The sequence below is a fragment of the Cottoperca gobio genome, chromosome 22, assembly GCF_900634415.1.
Source record: "Cottoperca gobio chromosome 22, fCotGob3.1, whole genome shotgun sequence".
Classification (NCBI taxonomy): Eukaryota; Metazoa; Chordata; class Actinopteri; order Perciformes; family Bovichtidae; genus Cottoperca; species Cottoperca gobio.
The window spans coordinates 8,158,556-8,178,677 of NC_041376.1; the positions used below are offsets into that span (position 1 = coordinate 8,158,556).

Below are 20,122 nucleotides of genomic sequence, written 5' to 3' on the forward strand. Positions count from 1 at the left end.
CTACCTTGGTGATGTCTTAGTTAACTTGAGTTGTATGGTGTGTTTCAGAAGTCTTATGATGATGATGTCTTAACATACTGTATAGTACATTTCTATTTAATGACTATTTAAGTAATGACAGGCTTTTATAGAATGTATTCATGCGGTCTGATAGCCAGTAATGAGCATGAACAGATTATGAGACAATGGGAACCTCCACTACATAGGAGTTTTTTGTGTCCTTTATGCCATTTAGCAACTCTTTGTTGTCGTTTTGTGTCTCTTTGTGGTCATTTTGTGTCTTTTTGTAGTCATTTTGTGTCTTTTTGTGTCTCTTTGTGGCCATTTTGTGTCTTTTTGTGTCTCTTTGTGGTCATTTTGTGTCTTTTTGTGTCTCTTTGTGGTCATTTTGTGTCTTTTTGTGGTCGTTTTGGTCAATTGCGTCTCTTTCTAGGTTTTTGATCGACTCAGAGGCTCTGGCCCGTTTATTCATTGATGGTAATAACCGATTGTATGCTACAATTGTAAGAGTAAAACAAATTTAATACATTTAACTCAACATGATTAATTTCTTTTTCCCATCGGGTCTCAGGCATGTGACATTTGAAAGATTATTTAGTTGATCCTTTGTTATAAGCAGTACATTCAAAGCTCTCTGGTGCACATGCCTCTCCTGCTGCCGGCTGTGATGGTACAAATTCTCCTCCCGTTCCAAATGAACCTTGACTCCAATCAACCTGGCGGGATCTGGGGGGATTGTCAAAATACTCTATAGCTCAGAAAGGCTAAAAACTGCCATATACCAACGAGAGAAAATCTATCCCAACCTGGAGCCCCCATTAGAAATACCAGTAAAATCATTTCAAAAAAAGTGAGGCACCAGATTGCCACATGCCCCCGAGCTCAGATGCACTCAGCCCTGAGGATGCCCATTGATTGCAGTATAATCACTATGAAACACCCAGTGGCTTATAGTTCATTCCTCTATCTGCTGTGGCTCCTTGAAGCACAAATATCCAGGATGTTGCAGAAAGACAGTAGATATGAAATTTTCAGCAATAGTGGGTTCACAGGGAACGCTGCCAATGTGAGAAACCAAGTCTTGCTATTGGGAAAAAGAGCTTTTTGAAGAGTTATCAGAGTTGAAGAGGTGCTAAGAAGGCTGGATTAGTGACGAGGCAAGGACAGCAACCGCCCCAGGGCCGCAAATCTCTGTGGTCCTTCACGTCCCCAGGCTACAGCCTAGTGTGTGGGCTTGAAGATAAAATATAATTTGGTTATGTCCTCAACTGAAGTCTCATCGCACAAAAAAGTTCAGATTTCGTATACGTGAGCGTACATGCACAATGCTGACAGAGTTGACAGTGTGAGCCCATATAACATGATGTACTGAAGCTCTGGATACTCACGTTGTCCTCTCTAAGTTTATTGATGGTGATCTTCGCCTCCATCAGGTGGTTGTTAAGGAGGATGATTTCCCTGCTGAGGGCTCTCTTCTCCTCTTCATGGTGCTGGGACTGCAATGTAAGAGAAAGAATAGAAAAGGGCGAAGAGAATGTGGGGTGGGGAGGGGAAGAGAGGAAACAAAGGTTGTTAGAGATAGTTTGAGGAGATGACAAGAAGGGGGGAAAGAGTTGAGTGTCGAGATAACAAGAGAAAGATGAGGGAGCCAAAGTTGGAGGCACAACAGAAAAAAATAAGATGATAGAAGAGGGGAAGTCAAATGAGAGGAAGAGGGCTGTAAGTCACTATCAGTCTGAAGCCGGTGCCAGCAGCAGGTCTTAATTAAAAGAAGATTACACTTGCCAGCGCTCATATCATATCAATTACTCTGGAAGAAAGAGAACGAGAGGGGGGAGAGAGAAACAAAAAGGAGAGAGTAAGAAAGACAAATGAATCGCTTCCATTTTCAGTTATTACTGTTGAAGAAATGCAAAATGACCCTGCTGGAGTGACATTTTAGCCCTAGTAACAGGAGCGTAATGATGGTGATGTCCTCTGCTTGGCCGGTCTGTCTTTACGTCTGCCCATTTTAATCTCGACACCATAGTGCCCCGGGGATTATTCTTAATTCTGGTCGACCTCTCATCTGGCATCATCAGGCTAAAAGTTCTACTTGAAACTAATGAGACAGATTGATTGAATACAAGTTCCTTGCTCTTCTGAAGATGAACCATTTCCATTTTTGAACACACTGGGAGCTTTCCTCTTGCACCAGCCTCAGTTCAAATAGTCAACTTTGCAAGCAAGATATCTTCTAACCAGCTGAGCACATGCATGCTCCCGAGGGGATAAACCTTTTATATTTTAATCACACCAGACGGAGCTGCAGTTAACATAGCGGCCTCTAAAGGGGCAGTAGTTGGTTTTGTTTTTTTGATTCTCTCTCTGTCACACACACACACACACACACACACACACACACACACACACACACACACACACACACACACACACACACACACACACACACACACACACACACATTAATAATTGTGAAATCTGCCACACAGCACAAGCTGACAAATGATACAGCCTTGAGCCCTCCCACCCTTCTCTCTTCTAATCTCACAATGGCGGTGATTGTTTTGAAATACAGGGATGCAGAGCAAATCTAATAGGTGGCAATTAATGTCAGTTTTAGCAATAGACCAGCATTGATATTCAAATCCAATTCTGTTAGGATCTCATTAATCAGCTGTCCAGACATGCGGCTTCCTAGCTCTCCGTCTCCAGCTCATTACTCTAGTTTTGTATCCATATTTTCTGATGCTGACTGTGCGGATGACGACATTAGGGAAAATTAAAGCTCAGATATGTAATTGCTCCTTGTTCCGTCTTGAAATAATGTTTTATAGGATAAAAGACAATTTCTCACTCGCATACATTCACAAGTGACGTAAGACAGGACAACTTATATAAGGTAGAATATGTCATAAAGGCAACATTGGACATTAATATTATTAAGATAACGAACACAGAAACCCACAGACCAGACGTTGATCAGTTTTACACATTTAAAGATGCATTCACCATCTTTGCTGTTGCAACAGATCTTTTGCTTCTCACAGAAGTAATGTAACAAGTATTCAGCTTCTTTTTCTTGAGTACAATTAGCGATACCACAGTGTAACAATACTGCGATATAATTAGAAGACCTGCATACAAATCCTGCTTTGAGTGAATCTTTTTTTTTTTGCCACTTGGGGCAGCGCAACAAGATGTAAACACAAAATGACATCATGCTGCATCACCTTGTAACAACACGTGTAATAACACCCACAACAGCCTGAACGCAATATGTAATAACTTCCCCACATTGTGAAATTTGGAAAACACATTTTTTTTTTCACATTGTGAAAAAAACTTTTTTATTGCAGTGGTTTTTATAAAATGCGAGAGTTTTCATGAAAAAAGTTTTAATACTACATGCATTATGTAATAACCAACCAAAATGGATGTCTTCATTCATGAAAAATGTTACAACATAATAACAACAATGTTGATTTTAGTCATACGGACTCATTTTAAAAGATAGTTCAGTCGATTATCTTTCATTGGCCAAAACAACATCAAGTGTTACTGTATTCCTTAGCCTTCCTAAAAATACATGAGATGAAGACAATCATACTGGTTGGTTATTACATATTGCATGCATTATTACATTTCATAAACATTGTAATAACCAATGCAATATGTAAGAATTTGTTACACAATGTGGGGAAATGTATTACATATTGTGTTACATAGGGTGTTATTACATAACAAAGTGAAAATATATCACATGTTGTCGAGTTATAACCGGGTGTCATTACGTAATGTGTTGTTACACACTTTATTAAGTTGGTATGACTAACATGTCGTGTCCACCTGGTGAATGTGAGTTCAATATTCATTCTCATTTTAGTTTGGTTTATTCTCCACCTATATAATAGTTATAGGATCAAAACTAGTAAAAATATCAGCCAAGTTTGAACTAAATTGTTCAGAAATGTCAAGTAGTGCAGCTTTAATATTAGTAAAAAGCAAAATAACTGTCTCTTTCTGCTTATTACTTTGATCCCCAAATCCATCTGGCAGGTTGAGCTTTAATATCTGATTCTTCTCATTTCTAAAATCTCTTCTGTAAAAAAAATCGTATTTCAAACTTGGGGTGATGTATAATGTACTGCCAGCTAGAGTGACCCTTAGTGCTGCAAAAAAGTGTGAAAACTGTTTTGTACATTTCCAAAAATAATCTGCCACTTTGAAGCCAGAAGTAATCTCTCTCTCGCTGCTCACTTTGAAAACTTTCATATATCTAGTGATCTCTTGGATCTTCTAACATACTGATGCTCCACTTGCACATAATTAGAGGCAGAGTCTACCTATAGATTAAAAAATTAAACAGAGAGCGATCTTAATAGGCTAGATATGATGAACATGATCTTGTACTGTACTTTGCAGAGTGGGAGGAAGTGTAATTTTAATTACAGCGGAAGAATCGCAGCTTTGCACATTGATTTTTGCAATCTCCTCTAGTCACACTGTGTTGGATACACAGGCTGTCACCAAGACGCTCTTATCGGTTGGTGACACGCATGCAAGAGTACAGCAACAAGGAAAATTAATATTCAAATCATATCTTAAGGGGATTGACCCAGTGGAGGAGGGAGAATGTTTCTCACCACACAGCAGTTCGGAGGCATCTTGTCTTTTTGTCTTCTTTTCTTTTAAGTTTCTTCAAATTACTCAGCATTTAGCTGACATTTGAACGCACATTTAAAACCTGACTAACAAAACTTCTAGAGCTTTTTACAGTTATTGATCAGGAAGATTTGTTGAATTGAGTGCACAGTGTACACAAGGGAAAATGTGTCAGTTTTTCTTAGACACCCTCAATTTCTTTTGCGTATTCTGCTGGAGATTCTGCCTTTTCACTGGACAACAAATGAAGCCTAAATCCCATGAGATGCAATTACTGAAGACTGCGGTTCATGCAGGCGAGCAGAAAACTCCACTCTAGTTAAACACAATCTTATTTTTTGTGGGGGAGGGAAGAAAAGAAACAAATTACATTTTCTAACCTCATTAAAGAGGATTTTTCAAATGGAGATACCAAAGATCAGATACCTTGCTGAACAAAGCAGATTATAAATATTGCAAGTAAAAGTTTTTTAAGAAACCAGGAGTCGGTCACAAAGCATCAAAATAGACAATAGAACTTTCTCGTGTGCAAATATATAACTGTGTTATCACAAGTTAACATAACTGGCCAGGAATCGATGGAAAGTAATGTTAAGCTCATCCATCTTTGTCACTGAGATTATATCTCCAACAAACATCGTGCCTCTGCATTTTGATAATGTGTTCAGAAATACTGTGATGTGATGTGATGTTAGAATACAATCTTTGGTAACACATGGTAACAACAAGTTATTAAATTAGTCCCAATAGTTTCTGCACAATAATTAAGTTTCACATCTGCTGCTGATTCACTGCCCGGGCTGCTTTTCTGCTCCAGAAGAAAATCAGGAGTGAATAATTATGTCCATCACATCTGCTGGGTTTCACTGTGGTGGTCTCTCCCATGTGTAATTCACACTTTTCATTGTTTCATTATTATCTAAAACTTCCCTATTCTGTTTATATTCTCATAATTCTCCTTGTCGCACCGACATACGTTTATTCCACGTTTAGATGTTGAAGACGTCAGCAGCAAGACAATTACTGCTCTGATGTGTCCATGCTTGATAAACTAAGCAGCTTATATGCATCGATCCTGAATCAAACATTATTGATCGTCTTAATGTTTTTTCATAAACGCTTGGGCAAGAAAGAACCGATCAGAGACCGCAGTGATTAGAGTCTTTGGTTCATAAATAAAACACAAACATAACTCTGCTCGGTTATGACAGGCGATAGATTATATCATCTCTATAGAAATGGTCTCCATGCAGCAACTTGCGGAGATGCTTTGAATAGCAACTCACAGTCATTTTTCAGTGATTATTAATGATCAAAGTCTCAGTTGAGGGCGCCCCGGTAGCTCGCTTGGCAGAGTGGGCGGCCGATGTAATGCTGAGTCCTTACCGCAGTGGCCCTTTGCTGCACGTCATCCCCTCTCTCTAACCTTTCCTATCTTGTTGTGGGAGCTGTACTGTACAATAAAGGGGAAAAAGCCCCAAAAATGATCTTCGAAAGATAAATATGTATATATATATATATTTTAAATATGCTTGTGTTTAACTGCAGTTACAATGGTTTCACTGGGCTCTCTGATCAATAAATATTATAGTTAAACTTCTTAATGTACTCAGATCTCCCTTAAAATTGAGATCTCAATCTGAATGAATGATAAAAAATATATATATATTAAAACAAACATTTACGGCAACACTTTAGGTCCCACTATTAATATTTTGTACACAGTAAACATTTAATAGATGGTACTGTAGTTGAGGGAGATATAAGGGTTTATTAATGTATTTGCCTACACCTATATGAATACACAATCATTTATTTATTAATTATATTTTGTATTATTAATCTGAAGCTGCAATGTAACTAAAGTTATCAATTATAGTAAAGTAAAGTACTTGACTAAATATATTTAGTTACTTTCCAGCACAGGATACAAGCTGTTAATAATGCTTTTTAAGGTTTTTGTTACTTCTGTTCCCTGATTTAAGACCAAAGGGTCTTTAAGATGATCGATACAATTGAATGTTTATTGAATATATTACAATGTGAACAAGATTTCCTGAATGTTTATGAGTTCATGGCTCAACTTTGTTTAGCGCTGTCACTTCTTGATGAAGTGGCTATTACCTTTATTAGGAGGGCAGTCATTGAGTGGGACCTTGATTTCCTGCCAGTTCCAGGGCGGCTGTTAGTTAGCAGACCCTGCCAACATCTCTGAAGAGAAACAATGACTTTCAGCACCACGGACAGCTCCTGAAGTACCACGATCCAACATCTTTTAACAGAATTGTGTAAAGAATAAGATAAAGCACTATACATAAATAACCCATATCATATACACTAGCCTGTTATACACTAAGAACTATGAGTAGTAGTTCCATTACTTGTAGTTTATCACAGTCTGAATCTTCAAAACGTCATCTATTCTAATGCGGTCTGTATATATTTTGGGCAACACATACAAAAAGACTACCTGACTAACAATTGTATGCAAATGTGTCCTTTCTACTTGCACCAGCACTGTCTGAGAAGGGGCTGGAAGATTAATTTGAACTCTAACTAAACGGTCTCACAGGCACCAAGCTATAACTAGAGTTTCATTTTAGCAAAGGGATTTTTTAGGTCTATTATTTCACCTATACAAACAGCTTCATCCGCAGCGCTGTTTATCTACAGATCAAGACGTAGACAGTTACTCCAATGTCATCACAACGTGCATCTATCAGTTCTTCCAGGTGTTAATCTTTTGCTTTGCTCTCCAGGAAATAGTTTTAGTCTTCGCAGTTTTGACCTTGTCAGTTTGGGCCTTTCAGAACTTTTAATTACTTGCCTGATTTGATTTGAGCTGCCTTTGTCACTGCCTGCCTGGACTGTCTTCTACAAGGGAACATACCCCCCCCCCCTTGAAATGCCATTGCATGACATGACATCAAAAGAAATGGCAATCCCAATAAGCCTGCCTCAAAAAATAAAATAATAATAAAATCCCATACTGTCGTCTGCTATGAAGTCCTATTTGCTACACCAAGGCTCTCTGCTTGACAGACAATCACTTTGAAAGCCAACAGTTTTCAAAATCATTTTCACATGACTAGATTACAATGACGTGTGTGTACTGTATGAGAGAATTGATCCATGATGAGAAGGCACTTTAGGCTCTCAGTGTATTGGCGGACAAAGCGAGACATACTATATTGGAGCGTCACAAATAATAGGCTGCAAATAATTTGAGACAGATGCTGTTGTGAATGTCTGTCTTCTGAAGATACAGTACTGTATTTCATTTCTGGGTTGATTTGTTACCATTTTCACACCTCACCGGTCCCCCACCATGCAAAGAAATTCATCCAACGAATTCCCATTATCTACTGCAAATCAAAAAGTAGCCATTCACAGTATTGCCTGCTTACTTTAAAGGGTCAGTTCACCATAAATTACAAGTTACTCGTAGCATCTTGTTGCAATAACATCTTGAGCAATAAATGACTAATGGGACACGTCTATCTATCTTTTTCCATGTATGTATATGGATTGTGAACTTAGTTATAGAAAAGACGTAGAGGTACAGTAGATTTGTTCGTATTTTCTACACATCCAGACAGCATTTTAAAAAGTACTATATGGGCCCAAATACAAAACAAGACATTTACATAAACATTTGAATTCTTATATTCAAAGACTAGACAATCGGGCATTATTCACAGCATCAGATTTTTCTTTTTAAGCAATCAGCAGAGACGGATAAAGTGTAATAGAAATAGTTACTGAATATACCTCCTGAGCTGTTTCCCCCTGCTTCCTCTTCTTCCTTCATCTCTGGCTTTCTCTGTGGGGATTGTTCTGGCTATGCGAGACTATGCTAAACTAAACTAACCATCTCTTGGCTCCAAATCCATACTTGCAAATACAAATACATTTATACAAATATGTGAGTGACATCAATCTTGTCATCTACATCTTAGCATTAAAGCAAATACGCATTTTTATATATATCCTGAAATGGCAAAAGATTTCTATAACACATTTGCCTGTTTTTAATAGAAAAATCTGAGTCCTTTTACTGTAGCTCATCATCAATATTCTAGCAACTGCTGGTTCCCGAATAACTTCACACAGTCCTCTTCCATTACTGTGGTGCTGGGCTGACACGCCCTATGGATCACATTTCTGATGAGATTATAATCCACTTTAATAAAGATACTGTAAGACATAAGGACGACCTCTCTGTAGAGCCGGCTCATCTTCTGGCTGGTAAATAATAAAAAGCAGAGGCTGTGGAGGGGGGAACACACAGGGAACCTCTCAACCTGATGTGATTGGACAGCTGCTGCTGAGGTGACCAGAACAGCAGTTATCTATAATAGTTTTAATAGGGAGTTTCATGGCAGGTACGACCAATTACTTTGGACATTGATTGCGCTCCCTGTCTTTGATCATGTAATTGCTTTGAGAGAGATGAGAGTGGTTCTGCTGCCGAACAGGTGTGTTCAAATCGATTATAGTAGATTTCTAATTTCTTAGACCAGAGAGAATAAATGTCGCCAGCACTCTCACATTATCAGGTTGTATTAGACGATAGTTTCTTATCATATCATGTATAATGATCACTGTATTTCAGGATTAGAAGCTTGGTTATTTATCGTCAATTTGTCTGTCTGGGCATTAAACTCCAGTCTTGCACTTTTCCAGTAACAATCGATACAATACTCTATTTATGTTTGAGTGTGTGGGTACAGATTACATTGCTTTAGTAACTATAGTCTCTCAAAGTGCGGCACACGGGCCAATGGCAGCCGTCAAAAATAGGGATTGGATTAAGTGCAGCGGATCTTGAGAAGAGCCCCAAGGTAACTTCTGTCCACACAGCCATACCTGCCGGACCAAACGCCACCGAAGGCAGAGTGACCCTGCCAGTAGGAGAGGGAGGAGAGCCGAGATTAGATTTTAGCTAACCCAGCTAGCACCGAAGGCTAGTCCACTACCTCCTAGCCTATTCCTGGCTGATGTCCGGTCCCAGGATAATATGATGGATGAAATAAGACTCAGGCAAACCCAGCCACATCAGAGACTGACTGGCCCACATCTTTACAGAGACCTGGCTCCATCATAACAAGCACATCAATCTATTGCAATTGATGAGTCGACCGCAGGACAGAGCGCAGAACTCCGGTGGGACGGGAGGAGGTGGACTTTACATCAATCATGCTCAAACATCAAAGTTGATGGATAATGTTTCCATGATCTTGAATTTTGAATGTAAAAGATACTCAGAGAATCCACCATTGTTTTTAATGCTGCTGTTTACATTCCTCATGATGCAAATTCAGAAAATGCACTACAGAAATGCACTGCTGTTTCTTTCTTGTGAAGCATAAATGGATTAGGGTAAGTAAGTAAGTAAGTTAGTTAGTAAGAAATAAGTAAGTAAGTAAGTAGGTAGTAAGTAAGTAAGTAAGTAAGTAGGTAGTAAGTAAGTAAGTAAGTAAGTAAGGTAGCAAGTAAGTAAGTAAGTAAGTAAGTAGTAAGTAAGTAAGTAAGTAAGGTAGCAAGTAAGTAAGAAGTAAGTAAGTAAGAAGTAAGTAAGTAAGTAAGTAAGTAGTAAGTAAGTAAATAAGAAGTAAGTAAGTAAGGTAGCAAGTAAGTAAGTAAGTAAGTAGTAAGTAATGTAGCAAGTAAGTAAGTAAGTAGTAAGTAAGTAGTAAGTAAGTAAGGTAGCAAGTAAGTAAGTAAGTAAGTAAGAAATAAGTAAGTAAGTAAGTAAGTAAGAAATAAGTAAGTAAGGTAGCAAGTAAGTAAGTAAGTAAGTAAGTAGTAAGTAAGTAAGTAAGTAAGTAAGTAAGTAAGTAAGTAAGTAAGTAAGAAATAAGTAAGTAAGTAAGTAAGTAAGTAGGTAGCAAGTAAGTAAGTAAGTAAGAAGTAAGTAAGTAGGTAAGTAAGTAAGTAAGTAAGAAGTAAGTAAGTAAGAAGTAAGTAAGTAAGAAGTAAGTTAGTAAGTAAGTAAGTAAGTAAGTAAGTAGTAAGTAAGTAAGTAAGTAGTAAGTAAGTAAGTAAGGTAGCAAGTAAGTAAATAAGTAAGTAAATAAGTAAGAAGTAAGTAAGTAAGTAAGAAGTAAGTAAGAAGTAAGTAAGTAAGGAAGGAAGTAAGAAGTAAGAAAATAAGTAAGTAAGAAATAAGTAAGTAAGTAAGTAAGTAAGTAAGTAAGTAAGTAAGTAAGTAGTAAGTAAGTAAGTAAGTAAGTAAGTAAGGTAGCAAGTAAGTAAATAAGTAAGTAAATAAGTAAGAAGTAAGTAAGTAAGTAAGAAGTAAGTAAGTAAGTAAGTAAGAAGTAAGTAAGAAGTAAGTAAGTAAGTAAGGAAGTAAGAAGTAAGTAAGTAAGTAAGTAAGTAAGTAAATAAGTAAGTAAGAAATAAGTAAGTAAGTAAGTAAGTAAGTAAGTAAGTAGTAAGTAAGTAAGTAAGTAAGTAAGTAAGTAAGTAAGTAAGGTAGCAAGTAAGTAAGTAAGTAAGAAGTAAGTAAGTAAGAAGTAAGTAAGTAAGAAGTAAGTAAGTAAGAAGTAAGTAGTAAGTAAGTAAGTAAGTAAGTAAGTAAGTAAGTAAGTAAGTAGTAAGTAGTAAGTAAGTAGTAAGTAAGTAAGTAAGGTAGCAAGTAAGTAAATAAGTAAGTAAGAAATAAGTAAGTAAGTAAGTAAGTAAGTAAGAAATAAGTAAGTAAGGTAGCAAGTAAGTAAGTAAGTAAGTAAGTAGTAAGTAAGTAAGTAAGTAAGTAAGGTAGCAAGTAAGTAAATAAGTAAGTAAATAAGTAAGAAGTAAGTAAGTAAGTAAGTAAGAAGTAAGTAAGTAAGTAAGTAAGTAAGAAGTAAGTAAGAAGTAAGTAAGTAAGTAAGGAAGTAAGAAGTAAGTAAGTAAGTAAGTAAATAAGTAAGTAAGAAATAAGTAAGTAAGTAAGTAAGTAAGTAAGTAGTAAGTAAGTAAGTAAGTAAGTAAGTAAGTAAGGTAGCAAGTAAGTAAGTAAGTAAGAAGTAAGTAAGTAAGAAGTAAGTAAGTAAGTAAGTAGTAAGTTAGTAAGTAGTAAGTTAGTAAGGTAGCAAGTAAGTAAATAAGTAAGTAAATAAGTAAGTAAGTAAGTAAGTAAGTAGTAAGTAAGTAAGAAGTAAGTAAGAAGTAAGTAAGTAAGTAAGTAAGAAGTAAGTAAGTAAGTAAGAAGTAAGTAAGTAAGGTAGCAAGTAAGTAAGTAAGTAAGTAAGTAGTAAGTAAGTAAGTAGTAAGTAAGTAAGAAGTAAGTAAGAAGTAAGTAAGTAAGTAAGTAAGTAAGTAAGTAAGTAGTAAATAAGTAGTAAGTAAGGTAGCAAGTAAGTAAGTAAGTAAGTAAGTAAGTAGTAAGTAAGTAAGGTAGCAAGTAAGTAAGTAAGTAAGTAAGTAAGTAAGAAGTAAGTAAGTAAGTAAGTAAGTAAGTAAGGTAGCAAGTAAGTAAGTAAGTAAGTAAGTAAGTAAGTAAGTAAGTAAGTAAGTAAGTAGTAAGTAAGTAAGGTAGCAAGTAAGTAAGTAAGTAAGTAAGAAGTAAGTAAGTAAGTAAGTAAGGTAGCAAGTAAGTAAGTAAGTAAGTAAGTAAGTAGTAAGTAAGTAAGGTAGCAAGTAAGTAAGTAAGTAAGTAAGTAAGTAAGTAAGTAAGTAAGAAATAAGTAAGTAAGTAAGTAAGTAAGTAGTAAGTAAGTAAGTAAGGTAGCAAGTAAGTAAGTAGTAAGTAAGTAAGTCAGTAAGTAGTAAGTAAGTAAGAAGTAAGTAAGTAGTAAGTAAGAAGTAAGTAAGTAAGAAGTAAGAAGTAAGAAGTAAGAAGTAAGTAAGTAAGTAGTAAGTAAGTAAGAAGTAAGTAAGTAAGAAGTAAGTAAGTAAGTAAGTAAGTAAGAAGTAAGTAAGTAAGAAGTAAGTAAGTAAGAAGTAAGTAAGTAAGTAAGTAAGTAAGTAAGTAAGTAAGAAGTAAGTAAGTAAGTAAGAAGTAAGTAAGAAGTAAGTAAGTAAGTAAGTAGTAAGTAAGTAAGTAGTAAGTAAGTAAGTAAGGTAGCAAGTAAGTAAGTAAGTAAGAAGTAAGTAAGTAAGTAAGTAAGTAAGTAAATAAGTAGTAAGTAAGTAAGTAAGTAAGTAAGTAGTAAGTAAGTAAGTAAGAAGTAAGTAAGTAGTAAGTAGTAAGTAAGTAAGGTAGCAAGTAAGTAAGAAATTAGTAAGTAAGTAAGTAAGGTAGCAAGTAAGTAAGTAAGTAAGAAGTAAATAAGTAAGTAAGTAAGAAGTAAGTAAGTAAGAAGTAAGTAAGTAAGTAGTAAGTAAGTAAGTAAGAAGTAAGTAAGTAGTAAGTAAGTAAGTAAGTAAGTAAGAAGTAAGTAAGTAAGTAAGTAAGTAAATAAGTAGTAAGTAAGTAAGTAAGTAATTAAGTAGTAAGTAAGTAAGAAGTAAGTAAGTAGTAAGTAAGAAGTAAGTAAGTAAGTAAGAAGTAAGTAAGAAGTAAGTAAGTAAGTAAGTAGTAAGTAAGTAAGTAGTAAGTAAGTAAGTAAGGTAGCAAGTAAGTAAGTAAGTAAGAAGTAAGTAAGTAAGTAAGTAAGTAAGTAAGTAAGTAAATAAGTAGTAAGTAAGTAAGTAAGTAAGTAGTAAGTAAGTAAGTAAGAAGTAAGTAAGTAAGTAAGAAGTAAGTAAGTAAGAAGTAAGTAAGTAAGAAGTAAGTAAGTAAGTAAGTAAGTAAGTAAGTAAGAAGTAAGTAAGTAGTAAGTAAGTAAGTAAGGTAGCAAGTAAGTAAGTAAGTAAGAAGTAAGTAAGTAAGTAAGTAAGTAAATAAGTAGTAAGTAAGTAAGTAAGTAGTAGTAAGTAAGTAAGTAAGAAGTAAGTAAGTAGTAAGTAGTAAGTAAGTAAGAAGTAAGTAAGTAGTAAGTAAGTAAGTAAGGTAGCAAGTAAGTAAGTAAGTAAGAAGTAAGTAAGTAAGTAAGTAAGTAAATAAGTAGTAAGTAAGTAAGTAAGTAAGTAGTAAGTAAGTAAGTAAGAAGTAAGTAAGTAGTAAGTAGTAAGTAAGTAAGGTAGCAAGTAAGTAAGAAATTAGTAAGTAAGTAAGTAAGGTAGCAAGTAAGTAAGTAAGTAAGAAGTAATAAGAAGTAAGTAAGTAAGAAGTAAGTAAGTAAGTAGTAAGTAAGTAAGTAAGTAAGTAAGTAAGTAAGTAAGAAGTAAGTAAGTAGTAAGTAAGTAAGTAAGAAGTAAGTAAGTAAGTAAGTAAGTAAGTAAATAAGTAGTAAGTAAGTAAGTAAGTAATTAAGTAGTAAGTAAGTAAGAAGTAAGTAAGTAGTAAGTAAGAAGTAAGTAAGTAAGTAAGTAAGTAAGTAAGTAAGTAAGTAAGTAAGTAAGTAAGTAAGTAGTAAGTAAGTAAGTAAGGTAGCAAGTAAGTAAGTAAGAAGTAAGTAAGTAAGTAAGTAATTATGAAGTAAGTAAGTAAGTAAGTAAGAAGTAAGTAAGTAAGTAAGTAAGTAAGTAAGTAAGTAAGTAAGTAAGAAGTAAGTAAGTAAGTAAGTAAGAAGTAAGTAAGTAAGTAAGTAGTAGTAAGTAATTATGAAGTAAGTAAGTAAGTAAGAAGTAAGTAAGTAAGTAAGTAAGAAGTAAGTAAGTAAGTAAGTAAGTAAGTAGTAAGTGAGTAAGGTAGCAAGTAAGTAAGTAAGAAGTAAGTAAGTAAGTAAGTAGTAAGTAATTATGAAGTAAGTAAGTAAGTAAGTAAGTAAGAAGTAAGTAAGAAATAAGTAAGTAAGTAAGTAAGAAGTAAGTAAGTAGTAAGTAAGTAAGTAAGTAAGTAAGTAAGTAAGTAATTAAGCAAGTAAGTAAGTAAGTAAGTAAGTAAGTAAGTAAGTAAGTAAGTAAGTAAGAAGTAAGTAAGTAAGTAAGAACATGTTCTCAAATAAAATTATTCCAAGTCAAACTTTGGGTTGCAAGCTGTTTAGCTTAGCTTAGTTTAGCTTAGAGTGTGTGTGTGTGTGTGTGTGTGTGTGTGTGTGTGTGTGTGTGTGTGTGTGTGTGTGTGTGTGCGTGTGCGTGCGTGCGTGCGTGCGTGTGTGTGTGTGTGTGTGCGCAAATATGTGGCTCAGTTAAGAAATCCCCATCACCTTAATGCATCTCTTATTAAAGGTATTAGTGAGACCTCTGTACATAACACAAAGGTGAAGCCTGTACAAGCACACGGTGAGCTGAAGGTTGGAGAAGCTGGAAAGATGGCAGTTTAAATCTATGACCCTACTGAGTGGTGAAATAAGTATTTGCATCATTTACTTAAAAGTGAAGTAGTAATACTGCAACAGAAGAATATTAGAAGCAATTTAAAACATTCAAAAGTGTACTAAAGGAAAAGGTTGAGAAACCGATCAGTACAATTTCAGACTGTTTTAATATTATGTATATTATATAATTAGAATATATTTACAGGTGCAATAATGTGTAAACTTTAACACTGTGTAAGCTGTGTAATGTTGTATAACTGGTTAATATTGGATAGTTCAACCTACAACAATGTCTAATTTTTTATAAACACATGTTTTAGATCAAAATGTTAATCTGCAGTAACTGTCAAGTAAATGTAATGAAGTGAGACACAATTGCAGCAACATTCCTATACCCTAACAACAAGAGAAGTCTGGGGCTGTAATGGAAAAAAGAAAAAAGATCTGGTATTATCAAGACTTTGGTATCGAGATGTTTGATGTACCTTACATGTTAAAACACCTCAGGAGGAGTCTCTTACCGTCCTGTGCATCTTGTCCTCCAAATCCTGGTTGATCCTCTGAAGAGCTGCATAGCTACTCTGGATCCTAAAACAACAGAGAAGAATCATTCAACCTGCTTTAATTGCAATCCACACCACATGATGACTGCAGAATATTTTACTGTTCATACAGCTAAAAAAGTACCAGTCATTTGACTACATGAAGGCACCGACGTAGACTCTCAGAGGGGATTTGCAGGATATTTAAAGTACTGACGCAGATTTGGAGATAAAAATCAGGATAAAAATCTGCTCAGCCAAAACACATCAGAGAGGGTTGATGATATGTTTAAGAGCCACAGCAGGAGATACTAAGAAAAAAACATAATCGTACTTAAAAATATGTAAATATTGTATGATAAGAATATACATACAGTAAATATACATAATCAGACCCGTAGCACTGACGCTACAGCTGAAAACTAACATGTTTATTTCTCCTTTCAGTTCACTCATCATTTTTGCTCTTTGGTAGACTTCCAGCGCATTAGTGATCTTAATGGAACAGGTCCTCGACTCTCTGTTTGTTAACTTGTTCCTGGTGTTTTTATCATGTCACCTCTCAGTTCACTATCACATTTTCATAATAGATCTCGGGCTTGAGAGAGTGTTGATAAACCAGCATTTATGGCTCTTTTACCAGACAGATATGGAGAGTGTGGGCAGTAGAGACAAAAAGCAAAGAGAAATCATAAAACAAAGACCTGAAAGAGATTTGAGCGAGCACAGACGCAGCATCAATGGAAATGAAGGAGTGGCACTGAAAGAGAGTGGTTCACTGATTGATGGAGAGCAAACAAAACTGGCGCATGAGCAACAACACCGAGCGCTACAACTCATGGAAGATAAGCGTAAGACCTGAGTCTGTCAGGCAGCTCTCTCTGTCTTCAACAAGCTCCACCAATCATTCAGATGGTTAACATCATGATGTGGGGGTTGGGATTGGGATGTGCCAAACAGAATGAAATAAGATGGAATTTGTGGATAGCCTGAGAAGATCAGTCCCCTGGTCTGCCAGGCGGACATACTGTCTGATCTCCAAGTTTCAAGGAGGAGTTTAAAGTTTATTTAAACAGCATATTGTACATGTTTATTAAATTATCAGAGGACCATAGAATAAGGTGATTTGGGGCTTCCCAACAGAAATTAGGTATTTAAGTCTGCAACCCTATTGGCTGACAAGATCCCCAATACTGCACGATTCTGCAAAACCCTGGATTACAGTAAATATTTCATATTCTCCCTTTTTACAATAACAGAACATGGTAACTACAATACGGTTACAGTTAGTGAAAGATGCTGATTAAGGCAAATTAAGTACGGTAAAGGTACGGTTAAGGTTAGAGGGAGATCATGGTCACAGTAAATACAAAAACGCCAACGTTTATTTCTGGTGTGTAAGAAAGCATAAACTCTGGCCTCCTGCACACTTGTCAGATGCGCTACAGGAAGCACACAACTTCAAAATGTCAGTGTTAGGTGGAGGTATGGAATCCTCCATTATGGACTTAATCACTTGGGACACCGGGCTGCCAACGAGCTGAGCACCACTGCCAACGCATTTAATGATTTGCTACAGCATGTACAAACATTCTTCATCTAACACCTTATATCCTCGTTGACAAAGCCTGACTTTGCCGGGTTTCTTCCTGGAGGAAAAATGACAATTCATGCATATATAAAAAGGCGGGTTGCCCACAGAGTCATGCACACACACACACACACACACACACACACACACACACACACACACACACACACACACACACACACACACACACACCTGCGTAGTTTTTCTGTAAATTTCTCAAGTTCCTCCTGGGCCCGGCGCAGCTCGGTCTCCAGGTACTGCCGAGTGGAATCGAACTCCGTCTCCACCATCTCTAGTTTGTGGGTGGTGTATGACAGGCGCTTACGGAGGTCGTCCTTGTGGTCATGGAAAGAGCTGAACGTGCAGCAGAGAGAGGAGACACAAGACACAGTCACAACACTGATGTACTTTCAATGCTGTCAAAGTTTGTCAGATTCATCGATCCAAGCCGAGAGAGAAAAATAAATAGTGTAAAAAGTAAAGTGTGTATGTGTAAGCGTGAGAGGGATGGGAGAGGGGAAAAGGATGAAGTGCAGCTGGAATGTGAGAGACGTCCCAGGCAGGAGGAGAGCAGTGAGGCCAATGGGGAGGAGTAGACGGATGAAGGAAGAATACTATCATTTCCCATTCACAGGGAGGGAGCAGAGATGGGAAAGGAGCTCCCATCGGTGTAATGGTGAATTCCATTACACAACCCCCCTATCAAATCTCTGAAAGAAAAAGGAAAGGATTTCTTGCCCCCAGACACAGACCATGGGTGATTCATAGAAGAAACTATCGAATGGACCACAGCTTTGTGTGCGAGTAAGCTTTAAAAGAGGGTGAAAGAGACATAAAGAGCATGAGAGAGCATGAGTGAGAGGCCACGATAGCAAAGTGTCAACAACACCTCCATCAACAGCAACAATATACCAAACAGGGAGCAATATTTCCATCATTTGATCCAGGTTTGAGTGGTGGGAAAGCATTGACTGCGACTGACTTAAGGAATGGATGGGGAAAATGAAAGACTAGAGATGGGGAGCCTAGGCTGTTTGCGCTCTGGGGGATATAGCACTTTGCCAGACTGATGGATATTTGGCTGACGGAGAACTTCAGAGGCTCAGCGCTGCCAACCAGCAGGCGCAATGACTTCACCTCCAAGTCCACCTCGGCCCAGAGCCTCAATTAGGAAGCTTGGCAGTAAAGCAGGAGAGAAAATTGTGTCCACAGAAAGACGTCAATACGAGGGATGGACTACCTTTAATTGTTTGGATACTCGGTTGAAGATCTCCACTTATCAAGCCTTCATCAAGCAGTAAGAAAACCAATATATAAGTAGCAGTAGTTGTCTTCAAATCCTACTCTTGCATAGGAAGCAAATAAGCGTATTTCCCAAAATGTTGACCTGCTCCTTTATAAATGTTTGACAGAGTTTATGTATCCAACATGCTGAGGCTCGCGTGTTCAACGCACTCCAAAATCTCTACAACCCCTCCGCTGTCTAACAGATGCAAGTGATCACATGGCAAAGAGCCAGAGACCTACAGTATTATAAGTACATGTGAAAATTGCTCTGGGCTCTTATTGCCATGTAATGCCCGTTTAATTAACTCTGAGCACACAGCCATTGATTTTGTTTTAGGGTATTTTTCTATTCAGACGTATAATACTGTTACTGTTTCGTAAAGTGCAGCACGGCGGTTTTGATGCAGATGTCAGCTGATGCATGGCAAGAGATATGAAGATGAACGATGGCAATGAACTGATGTCACGTTATGTTTTTAATGGCTTTAAAATGGTCATGACCTCCCAATGAGAATCCATTCCCATTAGTCAAAATGAATGAAATGGATCCCCCAATAATGAGGCTGATGTTTAGAGTTTAAAACACTCCCCAGACGAACTCTTCTTACCTTCTTTTCGGATGTTTGCAACCATTTCTCTGTGTTTTGAGAGCCGTTTTGCCAATATATATCTTTTTCATATTTTTCTCTCTGCCTCGGCTGTCATGTGTGTATAGTCGTTGCCTCTTCTGCTGCTGCTGCTGCTGCTGCTGTTCGGCTGAATGTTGAAGCCAAGTTTGAACTCTAACCACAAACCAACAGTCAAAGCTCTAAGTCTTGCCTGGGGAGGCAGATAGGAGTTGGCTATCTGTGATGACCCTGGCAAGAGAGCAGAGAAAAACAGCTTTGAAGTCCTACAGATTTAGTGGCACATTTAGTTCTGTTGACTCCAGAGAAAAACAGAGATTTTGGGTGCATTCAGAAAATGAGCCACTTCGATGCGACGAAACACAGCTGGAGATCAATTAGAGGAGTTCAGTAAACACACTTTTAAAGCACGCAATACTTTGAATTATCGCACCTTCAGTTGGACAATCTTCCCATTGAAATGCACACAGATATAATTCTGTAATCCAAAATAAATAAGCACACTTCTAAAATATGACCAACACTAGTTACACTGTCAAAGAGAACTATAACACTGACTGTACAAACATTAATACTTGTATTACTTGAGCCTCCTTTTTCATCATTAACGTATCTCTCTTGTTGGGAACAATTGAATGCAGCCCCGACAAACTGCAGGACCCTATGGAATAGTGAGTTATTGCCCAGCTGACCACAGAGGTTATTCCTCAATAAATCAGTGTTGTGATGAATGCGTGTCTGTTTCCATTTCCATCCTTCATCATCTCTCTGCAGTGCCAGGGCTTGATCTCAGGTCTCCTGCACCGTTAGATCTTAATAGCTTAATAACTTGCCATTAGCAAGCGTAAAATGCCACAATCAACCTTTCCAGTTGTGCGTCTATCTTTATGCAGCTGCATTTGTTGAGTCTTGTAAATGTCAATGCCCATTAGCTATCAATATGGTGTTAGGAATACTGAATATATATTACCCGCCCGGTGGTACCTTGAATGTCTACAGAGACAGTGCAGTAAATGGGGACCGCGATCGACAAAACTATATCAGAACACTTCCGTATAAACAGTCTCAAGCTCGTGCGGGTGAGTACTGTTTATGTGGAAGTGTTTCCAATAGTAAGGTTTTTGCAAAAATGCATGTGTTTGGGAAGTAGTGAGCATTCGACGGGATAACTGAGACTTG

The 20,122-nt window shown here is 36.9% G+C and overlaps 1 protein-coding gene across 2 annotated transcripts in view; it reads right to left on the minus strand.

Annotated features, from left to right (window-relative positions):
* begain (brain-enriched guanylate kinase-associated) overlaps positions 1-20,122 on the minus strand; it is a 113,593-nt gene that overhangs the window by 7,439 nt on the left and 86,032 nt on the right. The window contains exons 2-5 of one of the 2 annotated variants that reach the window (XM_029460091.1): positions 18,926-19,174; positions 17,223-17,384; positions 15,419-15,485; positions 1,389-1,496 (exon numbers count right to left, since the gene is read on the minus strand). In XM_029460091.1, the coding sequence (XP_029315951.1) occupies positions 1,389-1,496; positions 15,419-15,485; positions 17,223-17,384; positions 18,926-18,996 (408 nt within the window). In that variant the 5' untranslated portion in view covers positions 18,997-19,174. The remainder of the gene's footprint in view (positions 1-1,388; positions 1,497-15,418; positions 15,486-17,222; positions 17,385-18,925; positions 19,175-20,122) is intronic. The other variant, XM_029460092.1, reaches the window with a different exon arrangement.